This window comes from Cupressus sempervirens, chromosome 3 (genome assembly GCF_028749045.1).
Source record: "Cupressus sempervirens isolate cs-2001-9-10 chromosome 3, ASM2874904v1, whole genome shotgun sequence".
In the NCBI taxonomy this organism is placed as follows: Eukaryota; Viridiplantae; Streptophyta; class Pinopsida; order Cupressales; family Cupressaceae; genus Cupressus; species Cupressus sempervirens.
Window position 1 is genome coordinate 1,085,317,745 of NC_143120.1, and position 22,006 is coordinate 1,085,339,750.

The 22,006-nt window shown below is 35.9% G+C and overlaps 1 protein-coding gene and 1 long non-coding RNA gene across 8 annotated transcripts in view; one reads left to right on the plus strand and one right to left on the minus strand.

The window, feature by feature from the left end:
* LOC149570543 (uncharacterized) overlaps positions 1-22,006 on the plus strand; it is a 71,407-nt gene that overhangs the window by 25,537 nt on the left and 23,864 nt on the right. Inside the window, exon 7 of the mRNA XM_089823129.1 lies at positions 19,094-19,690. Coding sequence (XP_089679255.1) covers positions 19,094-19,690 — 597 coding nt within the window. The remainder of the gene's footprint in view (positions 1-19,093; positions 19,691-22,006) is intronic.
* Positions 1-22,006, minus strand: part of LOC149570544 (uncharacterized) — a 72,336-nt gene that overhangs the window by 22,816 nt on the left and 27,514 nt on the right. For all 7 annotated transcript variants that reach the window (XR_016362955.1, XR_016362957.1, XR_016362956.1 and 4 more), the window contains one exon: positions 19,129-19,763. This is a non-coding gene — a long non-coding RNA (uncharacterized LOC149570544). The remainder of the gene's footprint in view (positions 1-19,128; positions 19,764-22,006) is intronic.

A 22,006-nucleotide genomic window follows, 5' to 3' on the forward strand; every position in this document is an offset into this window, starting at 1 on the left:
GATTTTTTGGAATCAATTTCAGTCATGATAGTTGGCAGCTATTGTTTGAAGAGCAGTGAATAGTTTTTGGAAGCCATTCACTCTAACCCGGAAACATATTTTATTCCACATAATAGTTCTTTTGAAGAATAATTTTCCATTCCTCCTTATCCGTGTACTCGGAACTCATAGTCTTTGTAATCATTTTTTATCCAATGATAGAAGAATAGTAGTGACCAGGATCAGTGAAGGACCATAAGATTTCACAAGAAGTTATTTCAACATGGTTCTTCTTCTCATCGGGATGGTGTTCTAGGCATTGTAATTGATAGCAGTCCCATTGTAATTGATAGCAGTTCCATTACAATATGAACATATGTGCATTCAAATAGGTAAAGGTGGTCGCTAGTTATAAATATTGACTTGGCATATGATATTGTGGATTCCTAAAACTATTGCCTTGAAATTGCCATTTGAAAAGTTGAGCATTAGAAGGGAAAACTGTCAGAACCATACGTCATTTGTTGGAAAAGAAATGAATGCCCGTGTCACATTAGATTTCGAAATGCGGTTCATTTAAAGACAAATTTTATTTTCTTTAGGGCATAAATTAAAAAGGGTTATGCTCTTTGAAATGTTGGAGATTGTAAACACCATCGAATGTGGATTTCCAGTATGATAAATACATGAATTAATTGGATTACAATAAGAAAATATTTATTGACACAACATTTGGATAATAGAGGCTTCCAATGTTTGTGAACTTACATCAACATATTGCAATGGATTTAAGATGTTTTGAGGGAAGTGAATATATAGTTTCACGGGTATTAGGACATACCTAAGATAGAAACGCAGTTATACCTACATTTATATTGTGAAACCCGCACTCATAAACATAAACATCCTTCTAAAAGGAGTAGCCACGTGGACACCATCAAAGTTGGTGGTGGGGACAACCACAACAATATTCCTAGATCAAACTGTGTTATCAGGAATGAAGATCAATTGAAACATATATTTATAAGATACCAAACAAAGATGAGACATTCGCAAATCCTATAAGGTATGAGTAAGTTATTTTAATTGTATTCATTTAAGATATTAGTATAAAGGTATTCATTTAAGATATTAAACAAGTACTATTATGATTTTCTAATATTCTTGTTTTGAATAATGAATATGAGTGTCATTTTGAATGAAGTAATTATGCTATTCTAAATGAGTAATATCACACTATTATTATTATTAGGAATTTATGATTATTTCTAATACTATCATTATCCTTGAGTATTATAGCAGTCATGCTCGTATTTATAAGAGCTATTTTCTTTCATTTTTCCTCTAAGAATGTTCTTGCAGCAAAAAGAGGGAGACTGACATTTTAGGCAATCTTGAAAGAGAGGGAGCAAATTGAGGATATGATTCAGTCAACCTTTAGTGATCTTGATCATATTGATTTAGAGGGAGTAAGCCATGTTGTGATGGAGTATCCATGATCAATAAGTTATAGCAATCAAGAGGACTGTGATTCATGTATATACCTTGTATCTATGTGATTTTAATGGGCCTACCCCTTGTGTACATAATTAGGAAGGGACGACTTCCAAATGATCATCACTTGTATTTGGAGAAGTTGTAAGGTGACGACCTTACAATAACTTGTATCATGAGATCTAAATTTGAGTAAATGGTGAATGTCTTGCATCTCAACATTCTGCGAGGCCATTACTCAAAAAGTAATTGGTGAATATCTTTGATATTTTGGGAGGCCAATACTCTTGATATCAAATGTGATATCAAACTTTATTGAGTACTTGGGAGAATATCGGATGTCGATATTCTGGGAGGCTAAAACTCTTGATATCAGATGTGATATCAAACCTTTTGAGTACTTGGTGAATATCGTTGATATTCTGGAAGGCCAATACTTGTGATATCAAATGTGATGTCAAAATAATTAATAACTTGTGATTAGAGATATCTTTAAATTTGCCATATCTAATATCACCAATGGTGTAATATATGTCTTGTGTTTATCCTCCCTAGCTAAAAGGGAGTGTTGATGTTTGGTAGCTTTAGTCAGATAAGCCTATGAATATATTTAATTATATATGAGATATAATTTATATATTTGTTATATTTGAGCTATGAGTTCATGATATATATATATATATATATATATATATAGTGAGAAATTATAAATTATTATTATATTAGAGAATTTAATAAAATGATAATTATCATTATGTTAATGAATGGACATGACTTTTGACCCTTTCTCTATTATAAATATAAGATCGCTGTCTTTGGAAAGTATATACCAATATGGCAATACAACTACATTTGCAGCGATCCTCAGAAAATCAACAATTAGTTTTCTTATAATTTTACATCTGTATAAAACCTTAAGAATGCATTTGATAATGTTAAAGTATGATCAATTTTTCATGACTATAACTTGTAATAGCACTTGTGGATATTTTATGGGTTTTCCAAGTTACTATACGAATGAATATATATGTGATATAAAGAGGCATGGCAACTCTCTTGAAGAGACATGTCTCTTTAACATATTAACTTACATTAGTTATAATTATAACACAAGTAATATACCCTCAATATATTATAATGATTATATAACCAGATATATATATATATATATATATATATAGCACTCTTAATATAAGTTAATTATTCTTTATATATATCTCATATATATAATATAATTTATCTGATAGAATCATAATATTAACACTCCCTCTTAATGAAGAAGGATAAAACACTAAGATATTACACAATGGGTAATATTTCAAAAATAATACATATAGGAAATCTTTGATCAGAAGATTTCTAGTATATGATATCATATAAGTATTGGTCTATGAGAATATCAACACATGATATTAACCAATTACTATTTGATATCATATTAGGTAATATGAGCATTGGCCTATCAAAACATCAATCAAATGATATTCACCAAGTACTCTAAATAATGGCCTATTAGAACATCAACTAAATGATATTCACCAAGTACTCAATGCGGTAATGGCCTATCAGAATATCAAGGCAAGATATTCACCAATTACCTAACATATATCTTTACAAACAACTTGTAGATAGTCAAATTAATGACATCTAACACTTAGTTGTTGATTTATAAGATAAAGCCTTTCATGATTTATTTTAACATTTACACAAAATGTATATGATACAAGTTATTGTAAGGATGTCACCTTTCAATAACTTCTCCAAATATAAGTGATAATCATTTGGAAGTCGTCACTTCCTCATGATGTACACAGGGGGAAGGCCCATACACACATGACATCAAAAGTTCACATGAAGTCATCATTGATACTATCATGTAGTGTTGTCATGACATCCACCATGGATCATATCAGAGAATAAGGTTTTCACCTCAAACTTATCTCTCATAGAGAAGAATGTATTACGAGGTATTTCACCTCAAACTTCTCCCTCTCAATCTGTTGATGTTTTTCTATCCAAGTTTGCTTCTGATGAAATGTAAGACTCCCTCTGAAACTGATATCAAACTTTTGACCTCCTCACAGAATGTTGTCTCTGATGTGGTGTTAGACTCCCTCTGAATCAATTCGATCAAGCTCATCAAAAGTTTGCTTGAAGCATAAGATTGACTAAAGTCATAAGGTTGAGTTCTGCAAAATATTTTGTAGCATGTTCAAATATCTTTTCCTGTAAGAACGTCCCAAGACAGAAAAGGAAAAAATCAAGGAAAATAGCTCTTTACAATATGTATAGGAATACAAATTAGATAAATGTAACACTCAAAGATAATGAATACTTATCTAAACATCCTTAATACAAGTTTCTCCAATGAGGGTCGATATGCAACAAATCAGAAAATGTCTCGATATAAGCCATTGTCAAACAATGGAAATAAAACATTGATTATTATTCCCCCCACAATGTAAAATTCTCCTTCAATTTAATGGGTTGTCCAAATTAATGAACCTCCAAATATATGTAGAGGATTGACCAAGATGAACAATAAGGATATAATTATCCAAATGTCATATATAATGTTCCAACCTCTAGGGTAACAGATAAAATATTTCAACTCCTTGCTCAAACCCAAACCTTTTATGATGTTGAGCAATTGATCCTCAAATGAATTCATGTAGAAACACAACAAATATTATGTCCAAGTTGAGACATGGTAGGAAAGAGAATCTCTATGCTCTCAAAATTAGCACCATGAACATGAACTCTTCTGGAAATGAGAATTTCCTATTAAACTTGTTGAATAACCTCCAAGTTCTGATCTTGAAGCCTTAGACAATCTCGTTCAGTGAAAACCCACTATAAAGTCAACTTAATATTTTCTTTGTGTAGACTTATTAGGCGGTTTCAGACCATATGGATATCACCTAGTTTGATTGCTCCCATATTTAGGTTGTAGAGCTACCCTTGTGTTATGGACTCGTTTGAAAGTGTTATTAACTTGAAACATGACTATTAATAACAATAAGATTCATTATTCTTTCGGATATGAACACAATTGAATTATCTGTGACAATTCGACCCTTTGCCCATGAATATGTTACTCAGTCTCTACAAGCCACTCTCATCACACATATATCTCATCGGATTTTTCAGTAGATGTCCCCCTATGTTGTGTGGTTGTGGATTGCTGACTTCATATTAAGTTTTGATAGCTTCTAATTCACAACATACATTACTTAGTTTGACTTATCTCTGTTCTGATTTGCTTTTCTAAACTCTATAAGCTTATTACAATCTGAAACTTGCAATAATGTCACGAATTACAATATGCTCTATCTATTCCAAACTTCAATTTGATGAACCTGTACTGCTTCACCTTTTCAAATTAATTTTGCACATATTACTTTCTGAATTAGAGATTCTGACAGTGTTAGAAATGACTTTTTCATTCTCCACAATCATTTTCAATATTGATTGCATTCACTTCTAGATGTTTTAAATGTGCTCACTCACACATCCATTCATTCGAACAGGGAACACATTTATTTTCTGTGGGGCTGTACACATGTATAAAAATATCTTTGACTCAGAATTACTGTTGTACCCAATATCATCTCCCTATAAACCAACTCTGACTTTTGCATATTATCCTCGCTGATAAGAAAGATTAGAAATATTTGTAAGATAGGAGCCTGATAAACTATTGTTTTAACATCCTTTGCTGAATAAAATAGTATACATGGATTTGTCAACGTTTGTAAACATGAAACTTTCACGATGTATAGAAAGTCATCCATGTGAAGCTTTCATAGCGTATACCAAGTCATCCACGTGACAAGGTTATCAACACGTTTCCAATCTTCTTTTAATGTCAAAGTTAATATATTAGCAATATCACTCCTTCGTAGATTTGCTATTGTTCTTCCCTACTTTGGTTTTATCATCCATCTTTTCTTTAATATAAATTCTCCATGCGCATTCAAAATATTGAGGATGGCATGCAGTCAGTCCATTTTATTACTTTTCCAAGCTCTACATATCATTTCTAAATGAACAAGAATTTCTGAATGTCTTTGGATGCATTCAAGTTGATTGCTACATTGTAATAGAGTTTGGTGGTAAATAGAATACCCTGACTCGTGATATAATTAATGTAGTCCTGATATAAATCAAAATATATCGTTAACAATCCTTGAGTAGTGCCAGAAAAGGATTATATAATTATATAGTCATCTGTTGTCTTGTGACATAAGTCTGGTGATCGTGTGTTGATATGGGTATTGTTTTACATTTATGAGTTCTTAGCGTAATATCCTCTCTATTTAGATCACCTTATCATTAGCGATCTATGATCCCTCTAATCTTCATATTGACAGTTACTTATATATGGTTGGCATTTTAAAGTAATGTGTGTATCGTTGGTAATAACATTGAGCTCCAACGTAAAACTTGTACTCCAATTAACGTCTCTGGCCAAACCATATTCATGGTGTTCTCCTTTGAAGGAAGTGATAGAATCCCAAGCAGCTGCGCTTTATTAAAACTTATTTTGGTTATTGGTATTGTCTCACTGCACTGCACTTAATTCACTCGAGAAGAAGGAATGCAAGAACCACCACTATTTTCTTGTGAGCAAAGGATGCAAGAGCCACCGTTGGATCAAAAGCATGTGCAATCACAAGAGAAGACTGGATATGCATGGAGAAGAAACCATCTAAAGAACCCACATCAGACTCAGATACTCCACGACCAACAAAGACAACACTTGGTGTTTCACTCCAACTGACACAGTAGGAGAAACCTTGGTCCTAAGTTCTAACATCCCCATCCATAAGCCCAGATTTAAGGCAATATGCCACACATTGGACACTCTTCCCACCTTAAAACATAATGGGGAGATGGATTGAAGGTAGTCACATAAGCACATAAGCCACAAGAAAAATTGACCAGGGAGACACGGAAAGTGTGGCCCCCTCACCATAATCACCAAAGTCGATACCACTTGATGGAGCATAATTTTATGCAAAAAACTACAGCTTTCATTTAAGAAATCATTTTGGAGGAGATTGTATATATGCATGCAGAACATACTCCTGTGTGATGCTATATCCTAGGAGAGTAAGGGACATTAGGGCCATGGAATGTCCTATTCTACAGAAGCACACATAGCCAAAGCAATATCCTACTATACCACATTACATAGACACGCATGTTGGCCAATTGAAGAGTATGCTACAGCAATCCATGCCAATACTATATCATGTCATGTCTCTTTTATACTGATTGGCATTGCTGCTACAGTAATAAAGCATTAATGAATATCAAATATATAAAATTAAGTTCCATAGACCAACAGAAAGCAACTGTCAAGAACTGGATATGGTGTTCAATAAGAAAACTGAACACATACCTTCCTATGTCACAAGAATCCCTTTGGACATCACAATTATGCTCATGTTTGTGTAATATGGTTATTGTTATCTATAGTCAGTCATCAATTAAAATTAAAGTTATTGACTCTCCAGTTTTAGTTGTCTATGTCCAAAATCATTTTCAGTGGATATACTAATAATCGGGATGATTGTTCTTAGGGTATAAATGCCTAGGAGTATTTATAGGATTCAAACAGTTTTGACAGGCGATGTATATAGAACAGGTTCAGTAAAATCAATGGGTAAAAGATGATAAGGGCAATACTGCATTTGGCATACAAATGATCAATCATACGATGAACAGAGAGCAGTTTTGATACATTGAAAAGGTTCCTCACACATTGATCTATAGCATCCTTCCAAAGACAAGAAATGGTCAAAGAATCTGACATTCTTGAATACAAAGATGTTCAAGTTGCAGCAAGGAAATGCTCAGAATCAATGGTGGAAAGATTGGAGCTTATAGTGTGAACAAGCATTACATAACCTCAAGCTTTCCAAAGCGACGATGAGCAAAGTGGTGGAGACTTACAAATTAGATCAAATATGCACAGGGCCGGATGGAATCAACATTTAGGTTGGAAATGGACAGTTTGAGGAAAAGTTAGGCACTCGAATTTGTAATCTAATAATAGCATCATCATCTATGCCCTGAGAAAGAGAAGCATCAGACGATTTTCCATTCGAAGAAAATATAGACCGAGGATTTGTAGACATACTTGCCGCTATTTATTGATTTGAGGGACAAATCATAATTTTTTATACTAATCTTGAGATTGTATTTTTGTAGGATGACATTCCCGCCAATTTGTAGAGGTGAACAAATGCATGCGAAGTTCTACAGTCGGTGATGTCAATAGGTAGTAGATATAAAAAATAGAATAAAAAACACCATGCACGAGTAATAATAAAAGGAGCCATTGTGGCATCAACAATGGCCATGGTGCAAGGAGGATCCCTATATGGTAGTAGCGATACCAAGCTCCAATCAATGGGTAGATACAAAACGAAATTCATGTGCCCTTGGAAGACGTAGCGATCATGAAGATTTCGGTCTATGTGATGTGCGATAGGGAGGAGCATCACTAGTATAAGCAACAGAGAATTCAATCTTCGAATTGCTTGGAATCCATGAGACGGGAGTGCATAATTGATCGCTATGCAGAGACATAGATGAGAGGACTATTTATCGTATGGGTGATTCACCACTTAAGTGACCCATCTCATATGCTTGGTCATACAATTGTAGTCCATAGGAAGTTATATTTGATTATGAAATTATATATTCATTTTCGTTAGTAAGTACTTGAGATTAGGTGCCATGAAGGGATATGACTATTCCTTACGCATCTTTTCCTTGTTTATAAATATGTAATACAAGATCCAAAAGGAACTTACAATACATTTTTTGATAATTCATATTCATAATTTTTTTTACATACCCAAGATATACATGCCCATTTGATGTATTATGTTCTTTCATTGGAAAATAAATGAACTTTTGAACCAAGCCCGTGGATTATGGATTATTGAATAAATTCTTATCAACTTGGTATCTCGGATAGTACCTTGGATAGAAGCTAGTGTGGTATGGGGGACACACTTTTCATCAGATTTTTTTATTTTTCAGATAGGCTTTGTGCCCTTAGAGCGAAAAGAAAGTTGTTTTCTCTCCCCTCTAAAATTTATCTGGATGAAAATCTTACTAAGGCACAAGTTACTGAACTCAAACATGCTCGGGGAATTGTGACAGATGCTAGGCGTGCTAGGAAATGGGCTGTTGTTAGGAATCTTAGAGCAGTGGTTCGTGATTCTCCTCCTACTGGTTGGGTAGAGAGGACAACCTCCAAAGCAATATGACATTTTGACAACAATCTGACAAGAGTAAGCCCCCTTCTCTTCTTGTCAACTGCTAGAATGGGAATGGCTCTTTATGGTCATTACCCGGTCTTTTTCAGGATGTGGTGGGGTCCTCAGATATTTTGGCCGTTACTGAGACTCATGAGAGCCCTATGTGCCCTCTTCCTGGTTATCTTGGTTATCAATGGCTATCTGTTTGCAGAGATGAGGTCCGGACTTCTGGTGGGGTTCGTGGATCTGGGAGGGTCGCTTGCTTGGTTCGTGATGATATTTTCAGCTTCACTTGAATTGTTCACTCTAACGCCTTTGCCAGATTTATGTGGGTCTGGATTGGTTGGCGAAAATACCGTCAAAGAGATATTTTTATTGCTATTTGTTATTTTCCACCGACTTCCTCTCCTTATGCTATTCATAATCCGGAGAATGGAGATCCTTTCTATGACCATCTAGAGAGCATTTCACAATTTGAGGCTTTAGGTGATATTATTATTCTTGGAGACTCCAACGCTCGAACCAGGGATCTTCAGACTCCTTTACATGATCGTGGTTCTGACTCGAACTGCACTTCTGAGTTAGACCCGACTAATATGGGACTTCAGGGCACCTCAGAAGATGTTCTTGGACCACTCTTAGGTTATGGCCATCACCTCCTCCAGCTCTGTGGGTCTTTTGGGTTGTTGATTCTGAACGGTTTATCCTTCCTTCTTGGATCAGACCTCTTTACCTGCTAGCTGTACTGTGGTGGTGCGAGTGTTGTTGACTATATCATTTCCTCTCATTCCTTCATTTCTTCTATCCATAGTTTTACCATTTTGTGTCTCCCCTTAGTCGATCATGCTCTTCTTAGCATTTCTATTGGCGTTTCACCCCACCAGTCGCACTCCTTCCAGTCTTCTCAATGCCCAGCTAATACCGTCTCCTTTCCTACTCGCTTTCATTACCACGAAAGTGATGGTGAGCTTTTTATTTACCACCTTAGGAGACTTCTAATGCTTGCTAGTTTTAGTGAGTTGCTTGCTACCTCTGACATGTTTGATTCACTTGCCTATGCCATCTGGGATTTTGCTCTCCTTTCTATTCCTCACCGTTTCCCTCCCTCTCTCAAAGGTAAGCGTCAGAATACTTGTCCTATGAATAAATGGTTTGATACTGATTGCAAAGCTTTCCATCGCTCTTTTCACATTGCCTTTGAGACTCAGTCTCCTACCTTCACCCATCTGTGCCTTTCATACCTCTGTTTTCTTCACCATGAAAAACGCTCTTTCGCCTCTTTTCAGTGTAGAACTCTTTGCTCCACGCTTATACAGAATCCCCAGATCTTTTGGCATACCTTTTTCCCTTGATGCTCCCCCCCGTCCTCCACTCTTGACTACCACTTGCTGACCTACCATATCATTACACTTTATGACATTCCTAGGAAGCCACCTCTTCACTCCACTCCACCTCCATTCGGCCATTTGTTCACTCACTCCAGTATTATTGAGACCATTAGATCTTTGAGATGCAGCAAAGTAGCAGATGAAGAGGGTTTCCAAGCTGAACTTTTCAAACTGGGTGCTTCGGTTCTTGGATCTTACCTTCCTACACTCGTTAATAGAGTGGTTTGCACTGGGTTTCCTAAGTCTTAGTCTAGGCATGTGGTTTACCCTATTCACAAGTCTGGGCCTACTTCTGATCCAGGTAACTATAGAACTATTATGATCGGACATACTTTTGCCAAACTTTATGCCACTACTTTGAACACCATGTTATCTAGTGAGCTTGATAAAAGGGGTTGAAGAGCTAAAGGGCAGGTTGGTTTTCGAGCAAACTATTAGACTATGGATCATGTATTCACATTACGGGCTATCATTGAGGAGGCTAGACACCGCTCTCACAAGGTATATTGTTGTTTTGTGGACTTTCGTAAGGCTTTCGATTCTATTCCTAGGTTGGTTTATTTCAGAGACTTCATGAGATTGGGATCTCAGATATGTTGCAAACTGCTACTATAAGGCTTTATGAGAGGGTAATCGGTAGGCTCAGAACTCCGAAGGGTTTTTCTATTCCGATTCAAAGCACCGTTGGGGTGAAGTAGGGCTGTCCTCTTTCTCCTACACTATTTGGTTTGTATATCGATGAGTTGGAGGATTTTCTTGTCAACTCCTCTCAACCGGGAGATGGCTGCTATTTACATCAAGTTTTGATCTACATTCTCCTTTTTGTTGATGATGTGGTTCTCTTGGCCTCTTCTCCCGATAGCCTGCAGAGACTCCTTGATGATTTGGCTTCTTTTTGTGTTCAGTGGCAGCTTGTGGTAAATTTGTCTAAGACTCGGGTTATGGTCTTTAACTGTTTAAAGACCTCTCATCTTCATTTCTTCTTTCAGGGTCAAGAGGTTGAGATTACTTCCTCTTACATGTATCTTGGTGTGAAGTTTTTAGGGCCGCGCTTTAGTTTGAGACCAGCTATTCAATCCAGAGTCAATAAGGGCATGGGCTCCATGGCTTTTCAAGAAAGACAGTGCTTCAGACATCATTTCCAGGATATTTCGTCCAAGTTGTCCCTATTTAATTCCTTGGTTCGTCCAACAATTCTCTATGGCTCAGTGGTTTGGGGGCCTTCTCTTATTGCTTCAGATTGGGGTTCTATAGAGAGGGTTCAGACATTGATGCTACAGCATATCATCCGATGCCACAGACTCACCCCTCACAGCATTGTCTTAACTGAGTTTGGAGCTCATCATTTCAAACTTGCCGCCATTTTGTCCTTGATTTGGTTTCTTCATCGACTTCGTGGTTTTATGGAGTTGGGTCTTGACCGGCACAAATATTCTCATCTGGCATACTATTCCTCTGTCGAGATTATGAGATCTGACACCTCTACTAGGTCCCGCTGTTGGTACGCCCATGCCACCTCTTTGTTGGGTTCGATTGGTATTGAGATAGATCGTCTTCCTCCCTACCAGTTTTCACTTGATGCTCCAACTCATCTTCTCCCCTCACGTCAGGAGTCGAACGAACATGTTAGACAGGATATTTACAAACAGTACATTACCACTAGCTGGAGTAATCCCTCGGGAGGTCTGAGACCTAGAATGGCCTTTTATGTTGAACATTTTCTTGAGATTCAAGATGGTATTATTGTTCGCCCTGCTTATCTCTATTGGCATTGGAATCATGCCTTACGATTTTCTTTAAGCTCATTCAGAGTTGATTCTCACCACCTCAAGGCTTGGATCGACCACCATACGGATTGGGCGGATTGGATATGTCAGTTGTGTACTTTGACAGAGGTTGAGACTGAGATCCACTTCATTTTCCGATGCCCTCTTTACTATGAGATCAAAGGGAGATTTTACTGCCTTTTCAGAGACAATTCTTCTCTTTCGATGTTCTTCAACTATATTGATCAGCGGTGTCTTGCACTTTATCTTCAGGAGGCCACCCATCTTCGAGAGATTACCCTGCAGTCCTCTATACCTCAGGGGCGTACTTCTGATCATCTCATTACTGCCTTTTTCTCTCCCTTGTCTCCTCCATCGGGTTTGAAAAGACCGTCTAGTACTTCTCATTCCAAATTAGTTAGACACTGCACTAGTCTCTCCAAGCAACAATGGTCCTACAGCGGCTCTACATGGCATTTTAAGGCAATGGATCGTTCATGGTTTACCCCTCTATTACTGATTTCTTTGTGATAAGGAAGGACTCTTAGTCCTTGTCTTCTTTCTTGTTTTGGTTCTTCTTAGTCACCATTTGGTGCTTCTGTTTTGGTCGGCTCTTCTGTTTATATGCTCAGTCCCATAAACCTTGTTGGTTTTTCGTGGACATTAATATTATTATCTTATCTTATCTTATCTTATGTGATTCTGGAGTTAGACTGTATTAGATAGATCATCCGTAAGGAGTGTCTCCACTGCAATTTTATTGATGGCATGATCAGTAAGAAACGTTTATTTTATTTTGCATGAAGCTTTAGAGTTAAAATGTTATATAGTTTCGTCTTTTATAATTATTATTTTAATTTTATAAATAATTTATATGATAGATAAGTGGACAAGATCAATTATAGCATTTTAAAATCAAACATCATAGATATTTGAGAAATATTTAATTGTTTCCGAATCTATGTTTGGTTTGTCTCCAAACCACAAGAGTTAAAATACATTCTAGACTATTTTAAAATTGCGTCTATTTATTTGATCTATCGCATCTTGGTTACTAAATTGTTTATAATTGATGTGCGTAGAATTTTATAAAGTTGTACATTTTAAACTTATAATACTGACTCTATCGCCCTTCGGCACTGGTCTTTATATTTTTTCATAATTCGCAATCCATACGCTAGCAATTACTTCATATCTTTACATTGAAGAATTAATATATTCATTTGTTGCATTAATCTATACTTATTCTTATTTTAAAAAACATTCATACAACCATTTACTTGTATTCTTAATTATTAAATCGCAAGTTTGAAGTTCTCGATAATTCTTTCCATTTTGGAAGCTTTCATTAAATTTGCATTCTAATCAATCTGCTATAAGTGTCTTGGAACGAAGTGTTTCGTTTAAGATTAGGTGTACCCGCCTTGGCCTTGCAGAGCCAGAAGTGTAGGGGATTTGGATCACATCGATCAATCTTGTCAAGTTGGCCATAACCGGTTGGATATCCCAGCATCGAGTTGGCAAGACTCGTAGGATTCCAATCTGAAGTTTTGGGAACCAACACCACCTTCGTTAGTGTCCTTGAACGAATAGTCTCTTCTAGCAAGGTGAGGACTAGGGGAAGAGGTGTCATGGCTCCCCGAAGATGTGAAAGTTGTTGTGAGAGAAGGAAGCAAAGCCGCAATAGACATCACAAATTAGTTTAGTATGCGATATACATAAACCAAGAAATATGGTGCACATTGTGTTAATCTTAATCTATATTGTTGCTCTCTTTTTTTTTAATTCAAAAATATTTCTACTTTAATTCATTGAGAGCAACATTGCATGTTCATATTTTGTGAATCACACTCTATCTCCACTCTCGTTGTTGGCACCCATGAGTTTGTGAAAATCCAGAAACATTAATTTATCTTCTGAGCCAATCTGCACAACGAGCTTTGCACGACAAATGTCTTGGTTACAACCAGAAAAACCCAAATGTATCTTGCAAATATAAAAGGTCATGCCTAAAAATGATTCTCCCAGGGGTTCGTTGTTGCTCTGATATCATGTTAAAGTATGATCAATTTTTCATGACTGTAACTTGTAATAGCACTTGTTGATAGCATAAAACTCTTATGAATATCAGTTTTCCACAATCCATAAGAATAATCAATAAAGTTTCTGGTATTGATTAAAAAGTTTTACACAATCAGTACCAGAAACTTTATTGATTAGCATAAAATCTTTCAGAAACTTGAGATGTTCGTTTAGATATCAACATAGCCAGAATAGGGCAAATTTAAAAGAAACTAAACAAATACAAGAAGTTTAAAAGCGTATGAATTACCCACTTTCCACACATATCCTAGTCCAAGCAATTGGATATTTTCTATTTTTATTTGCTTCCCTATTGAATGCAGAAAATATAAAATAGCTGCAGATACCCATCTTACTTGTGTGCTTTAGGTGTTTCTTTTATTTACATGTATACATGATTGCTATAGGGAGCAACTAAAATTCCAGAAGAGGGTGAAGATACCTCTGGTCATTATGAAGAACTTATAGCAAGCATCCCTCTATTCCAAGTGCCTCGTATTCCACAGATGATAGAACCATCCCATGAGCCCGAAGTTCAATTTCGATACCAAGTTATGCAACCAGAAGATACAACTAAAGAACCAATAAAGAAAGGTCTCACTATCATTGAAGAGTCAACACCTTCTACTGAAGCTGAGAAGATTGATGTTCCTTCAGATATCTAGATCTTCCCAAAGATGAGAAAAGGCCAGAGAAATAAACCAGTTAAATTGCCAGATGAAAAACCTAAGGAAGAAGGTTTGCTTAATACTATATCTGGTGTTCACAAGCCTATCATTCCACAAGAATTTCCATCAAAACTCTCTCAAGTTCCAGAGACAGAAAGTGCTAGACCTGCTACCTGTGAAATTCCAAAGGTAGTGAAACAACCCACTGTTGACGCCGTGTGGAAGGAGAGAGGAAAAAGAAGCAAATAACGAGGAGATGCAACCACCAAAATTGTTACATCCCAATTTTTTGACCTAGCTTGAAATATAGACGTTGAAGTTCACATGAAGTCAATTGGTAGTTTAATTTGATATAATCTGGCGAAATGGTAAGATAGTTAATCATTATGATTTCAAGTGAAGATGACATGCTAGTTATTCGTTAATCGTGAATTCATGGAACTAAGACGAAAGGTTAACAAATATGATTTTTTATAATTTATAATTTAATTACAGAGACATTTCTTGCAGGGAGCTTGTCGAAGGGGTGGAAGCATTGTCAGAAAAGAATTAGGTAGGGCATCACCATCATTGGACAGACAGGTAGAGGACCAAGCGATTTGTAAGCGATTTGTAATAGGACTCATCTCTAGAACTGCATGAGTTGTTAATAATTAATTAAATTTAATTAATTAAGTTTAAATATAAACATATTCTTTAAAGATTTTAAATTATCTTTCGTCCTATTATAATAGTTTATATATGTGCATTTGAATATAAAAATATTTTGGCATCTTTATATGTTAATAAATTAATAGAATGATGTTTTAAAAAGTACTTATAAGATTTTAATAAATTTTCAAATTATAATAATATTAATAAAACTTTTTCACCTTTGTTCCAACGATTCATATTTCCAATTGATGGAATTTCAAATCACATGAGAGTCTTGTAACAGAAGAAGTTGTAAAGCCGTTCAATATCTTTTTATATGTTGCCTTTGTCATTTTCGAACACGAGGAACAACATTCCCCTCTGTTCATGCTTTCCACCATAGTCTCAAAACTTTGTCTTTCAATAACCCGAGTTTGTCCATCATTGAAAGTCGTTCTGCCGTGAGATATCCCTCTCAAGATTTCCATTTTCCAAATACGTTTAACGCCCTTCTAAGATCCGTCGACCTTTCTGCCCAAACATTCATCGCCTGCAACATCATCCTGATTAGTCATGAAACCATATATCTGAGCATACGCGAAACCATTCTTGCACATCCCTGGGCGACGAAATTCAGCAGATATTTGAAGAATTTACCAAGCAGGGCGCACAGTAAATTGTAGCCAAGTAAGGGTGTACTAAAATCGATTTTATTTTCTTTCACTCACGTTTTTCATCTTTTTTTGTCTTCTTTTCTGAGTCAGATTGATACAAAGTGAAGGAGTTGTGTGCACATATTAGAGTCTTGTTGTTTATCTTGTGCTCAGAATAATAGAAAAATGCCAACAGAGCTTGATTACATGGCTGTTAAATTAAGTAGATGATATTTATGATAGAAGCCGATTAAGGAAGTAGTAAACTTATGTTCTCATCTTATACATTGTCTAATATTACCAATTTCCAACACTTAATTCAAGAATACTTTTGAATAAGGACTATACCTTTATCAAACCCTGTCTTTAAGCTGTAGATTGTGTCATGAAATGCTCTGTTCTCAAACAAACAAAAACAGTAATAATGATCAACTCTGAATACCAAGGAAATTCTAAGAATGTAGAATCTTAATTTTATGAATAGGTATAAGATGTAACGGTTCAGGCACCGAGGAGACACCGATCTAAAGATCTGTTGATGGTTAGTGAGGGCAAGGAGTTGTTATTTTCTAGTTTGCAAGTTGGTTATAATATAAGTTCATCAGATGTATCTGTGTGTATTGAGAATTTGTTTTTCAAGGATATAGATATTGAAAATTGGTTGAAGATATAAGCGTAGGAGACAAGTAAGAATGTTGCCAAATTTAGAATGGCCAATCGTGTTGCAACTATTGAATCAAGAATGTTCAATGTGTCTCTTTTTCATTAATATAATTGCAGACTGAATCGAGGTGGTCAGTAAAATAATTTTTGTTCTTGGAAAACTGCCTTAAACCATAAATGTTTCTTTATTCATAAGAGAGTATTAAACATGTATAAAAGATATGGATATTCAATTCAGAGTGTATTACAAACATTCATACCCTGCAAGAGTGAATTTATTAATATTAAACAAGCACCTGGAAATCACGGGCTTGGAGGCCTGATGAGGTTGAGGGGGCATGAGGAAAGATTCATCAACAATAAGAACCGGTAATATCAGTTATGACATTTTAATATATATCATAATAGCTCATGCATATTCCTGTTATGATGATCTCCTGCTGCCAAGTTGTATGGCGTGTTATATATCATGATGCCCAATGAATGGTAAGATGTTCCCTGTCAATTCCGGGTAGGGAGGGCCTTTCTCGTTAGAGATCATGTGGGGATATATATATTGTGGTCCAAGGTTGGGTGGTAAAGCCCCTGGCAATGTTTCACCTCTCTCGAGATGTTAGATATGCGTCAAACAGAGATAAGCCATGAAATCAATTGTTTATCGGAAACAGGTATTATCATTTTTGTTTATGAGAAGGTAAGATTAAATTGAGGTATTTCATTGTTATCATCATTTTACTTTTTATAAATGAATATTGAATATAAGTAATTATCTAATCTTGAGAAATTGTCACAGATAAGCAATAGGAAGGAAAAGAAATCTGAAGCCCTAATTGATTGCGAGACAGCTGGAACCTTAATTGATATGGGGGTATTGGAAGCCCTAACTGAATCCGTGGTATCGAAAACCCTACTTGAATTCGTGGTTGCGAAAGCCCTAAATTGAGTCCGTTGTCGCGGAAACCCTAGATAAAATCTGTTGTCGCGGAAGCCCTAAATTGAATCTGTGGTCGCGAAAGCCCTAAGTGGTAAAGCAGTACCAGAAGCCCTAAATAAACCGATGGTAATTGATGCCCTAATTGGTAAGATGATATGCGATGCCCTAATTTTAATTATATTGGTATTTAGTGGTATTCATCAAATGATTTTTGAGATATCATTCGATTTGAGAAATTGTTATAGTATATTTGTGGACTAACCCGAGTGGTTGCAAAAGCATACTTAGATGAATTTCAGTCTCAGTTTTCCTGAGGTATGTGATTTCAATTTTTGAGGTAATTTCATTAAAAGGTATTTCAAGTATTTAGTTAAGAAATTTTGTTCAACTGACTTTAACAATAATCTTCTTCACATGAACATGAATGATGTCACTGCCTTCTTATGAAGTCGAAGTTAAAAAAAATTGTATTCTATGCTTATGATAGATGTTAAAATTAGACCCGGGAAAACCGGTTGTTACAAAAATATGTGCAAGAAGAGGAGCACGAACCACCTTTCTCTGCTCCCAAGGATGTAAGTGTTGCTTAAAGTCCAAATCCAGTAAAGCAGTTGTTGGTCTTAAGAGAACTCACTTTCTTAGATTGTGCTGTTACATTTACTTCTCAATAAAACAGGATTTGCAATGTTAATGATAATCTGCATGAAACAGTCACATATTATCAACCATTCATTAGTCATAGACCTTACACAATTTATTGTATTTTCATTCGTATATTACAGAGTTTAATAAATAAATAAATATGCAAAAAATGAATTGAATTTGGTGTATGACTGGGAAAGGCACAAAAAAAATTAGAAAATAAATTTAGATGTGAAACTCATAAATTTATAAAAGTAATATGCAATACTCTTTATGGATATAGATGGCATTGCTAACTGATAGAGGCTTTGTAGTTTAGTGACTTAAGTAATAGCGATATTCCCTAGCTCCGTAGGCAATCACAAGCATTCTTCAAGTATAACATCCATGATCATTGTAGGCTTAGATTTTGTTTAAATTTACATCAGTGTTGGTTTGAATATACAATCGCTCACCAAATGGCACTCCTTGGTTTCCTTGTTATTTTACTTCTGTAGAAAAATTTATGAATTCATTTGATAATATATTAACAAACATAAATCAAGTGCATATGGGAATACCATAAAAAACCAATAAAAGAAACTTTAGATTTTAGTATTACATTTTCTTCCAACTAACAAGATAGAAGCAGTGAACAGCATAAAACTGTCTGAAGGAAACTTGAGATGTTCATTTAGATATCTGCATGGTAACAGTAAGACAAATTTAAAACAAACTGATCTAGTACAAAAAAGTTCGAAGCGTATGGCTTACCAACTTACCACACATATCCTAGTCCATGCAATTAGATATAATCTATTTTTTATTTCTTTCCTTGTAAAATGGAGAAAACATAAAAAAATTACAGATGCCCATCTTACTTGTGTGCTTTAGGTGTTAATTTTATTTACTTGTATACGTGATTGCAATAGGGAGCTACTGAAATTCCAAAACAAGATGAAGATACCTGTGGTCGATCTGAAGAAGTGGCTGGCATTCCACCACTCCAAATACCTGGTACTCCAGAGATGATAGAACCATCCAGTGGGCCCAAAGTTCAACTTCAATACCAAGGTGAGCAACCAGAAGATACAGCTGAAGAACCAGTAAAGCAATGTCCTGCTATCATTGAAGAGTCAAGAGTTTCTGCTGAAGCTGAATATATTGATGTTCGTAGGGATATCCAGAGCTTGCAAGAGACAAGAAAAGGCCAGGAAGATAAACCAGTTAAATTTGCAGATGTAAAACCTAATGAAGAAGCCCTATCTAAAACTATATCTGGAGTTCACAAGCCTATCATTCCAGAAAAATTTCCATCAAAAATCTCTCAAATTCCAGTGAACGAAAGTTCCAGACCTACTACCTGTGAAATTCCAAAGGAAAAACAATCTAGTGTTGATGCTGAAGATAAGCCAGTTAAACCAAAATGGAAAGAGAGGGAAAACAAAGAAGCAGGAGAAGAGGAGATGAAACCACCAAAATATGCAGAAGAGAAGTATGTGGAGCCACCTCCTCCTACTCCCAAGGATGTAAGTGTTGCTTCCAATTCAAATCCATTAAAGCAGTTGCTGGTCTTAAGAGAACATGCTTTTTTCGCTTGTCCTATTTCATTCACTTCTCATTAAAACTGGAATTTAAAATGTTTGTAATAATATAGCTGAAACACACATTTCTAATCATCTGTTGCTCATTCGTCTTGCATAATTCATTGTATTCTTGTTCCTATGTTACCATGTTTTTAATTGATTTTTCTTTGCAAAGAAATGAATAAATTTGGTGCATGTCCGAAGGAATACAAAAAAACATTAGAATAAAATTAGATATGGATTTCATAATGTATAAAAGTGAGATCATACAACACTTTCCATGGATATAGATTTCATCTCTCACTAAATAGGTCTTTGTAATTTCGATCTTAAGTCATATCATACTCCTCAGCTCCCTAGGAAATTACACCCAATTTTCAAGTAAAAACCCACAATCATCTTGGAACTAGATTTCATTAAGAATTAGATTACCATATGATTCGCACATGTTATTGCTCATTAAATGAAACTCCCTGGTTTTCTTATTATGTTACTGCTAAAAAGTTTAAGAATGCATATGATAACACATTAACTAACAAACATAAAGAAAGTTCATATGGGCATCAAGTATAAACAAAAAAGATTTAGATTTTGGCTGTCTTTCTCCCAAAAAAATAGAATTTGAGAGCAACTCAAAACTCTCTCAAAGGGAACTTGAGGTGCTAATTGAGATTTCAACAAGAGGACAAATTTTAAAAACCTTGATCATGTAGAAGCATATGGTTCACCCACTTGCCACACATATCCAAGTCCAAGAAATCATATAATTTTATTTTTTTCTTCCTTGGGGAATTCAAAAAACATACAATATCTGCAGTTACCTGTCTTAACTATTTTTAATTTACTTATATACATGGTTGCTATAGGTAACTACAAGTCAATTTGAAGAATTTCCAAGGGAAGACAAAGATGCATCTGGTCAATTTGAAGAATGAAATGATCCAGATACCCTCTTGAGACCAAGACGCAAGTTTCCCTGGTGATTGCTTGAAGCACATATTCCGTAGAGTGAACAAGAGGATAAACAAGAGGGCCGTACGGTATACTGGAAGCCACAAGAGTGACCGTACAGTATGTTGTTGAAGGCAAAGATAGGAGTCCGTATGGTTTAAATTTTATGGCCGTACAATGTAATAACCACACATAAAGAGCCGTACGGTGGAAGATAGTCTAAATGGAAGGGAAAAAGGACTGTACGGTGATATTAGTAAACCGTACGGTGATATTGATGACTATACGACAATGGCAAGGAGGTCATATGGGAATTAAAGGAGGTCGTACGGGAATGAAAGCAAGTACGGAATTGGCAAAGTATCAATGCAGTATGATGTATGGAATTATCAGCCATATGATGGGATAAGAATGCTGAATAGGAAAGACTAAAAGCCGTATGGTAGGGAGATGAAACAGTAGATGGATTTGAAGGTCGTACACTATTCTAAGAGATGCAAATGAAGTCGTACGGTGAGTCTACAGTGCTTAATGTTGAACAACAATACTTAGAAAATGCAGAGATGATCATACAAAAATCCACAAATTCACCAACAGGAACAACTATGCAATTAAGTTCCCCAATTTGTCAAATACAAACCAAGAACACGATCAAAATAGGGTGAGGGTTTATTCCCACCGAAACCAAGATAGCCAAATAGGGAAGGTCTTCCACTTCTGAAACGGCGATCAATGCCGAACTCCAACAGGAATCCGCAGTACAAAGAAATAAAATCCAAAAGCATGCCTATGAACTGACTACAAGTCGTGCTTAAATACCCATCGGGAAAAGCTTTCCGAGGGTGTGCAAAGTTAGCTAACGGCAACACAATCTATGAAAGCTAAATAAAATGGGTCCAAGATAAAATAAATCAATCAGCCCGTTATAAAGATTAAATGAGTACATTTATTTTATGACGGAGACATTACAGTCCCCCTTGTCCCAAAATTTGCTTGTCCTCAAGCAAGTGCAGTGTTGGGTGCTGGAGGATGTGTTCGCCTTCCCACATTGCGTCGTCCAGCGGTAGATGTCGCCAACATACCAAGTACTCCCTCATGATGTGGTTTCGCAAGAGCTTTTCACGCACTTCGAGAATCTCTTTCGGTTCCAGAATGAGCTTTCCATCCTCATTGAGTGGCAAAAGGTCAGTGGTGACTGTGACGTTTTGCCCTATAGCCTTCTTTAGACAGGAAACATGGAAGACATTGTGAATGCGGCTACCCTCCGGAAGTTCCAATTCGTACGCTACCTCACCAATGCAATGGATC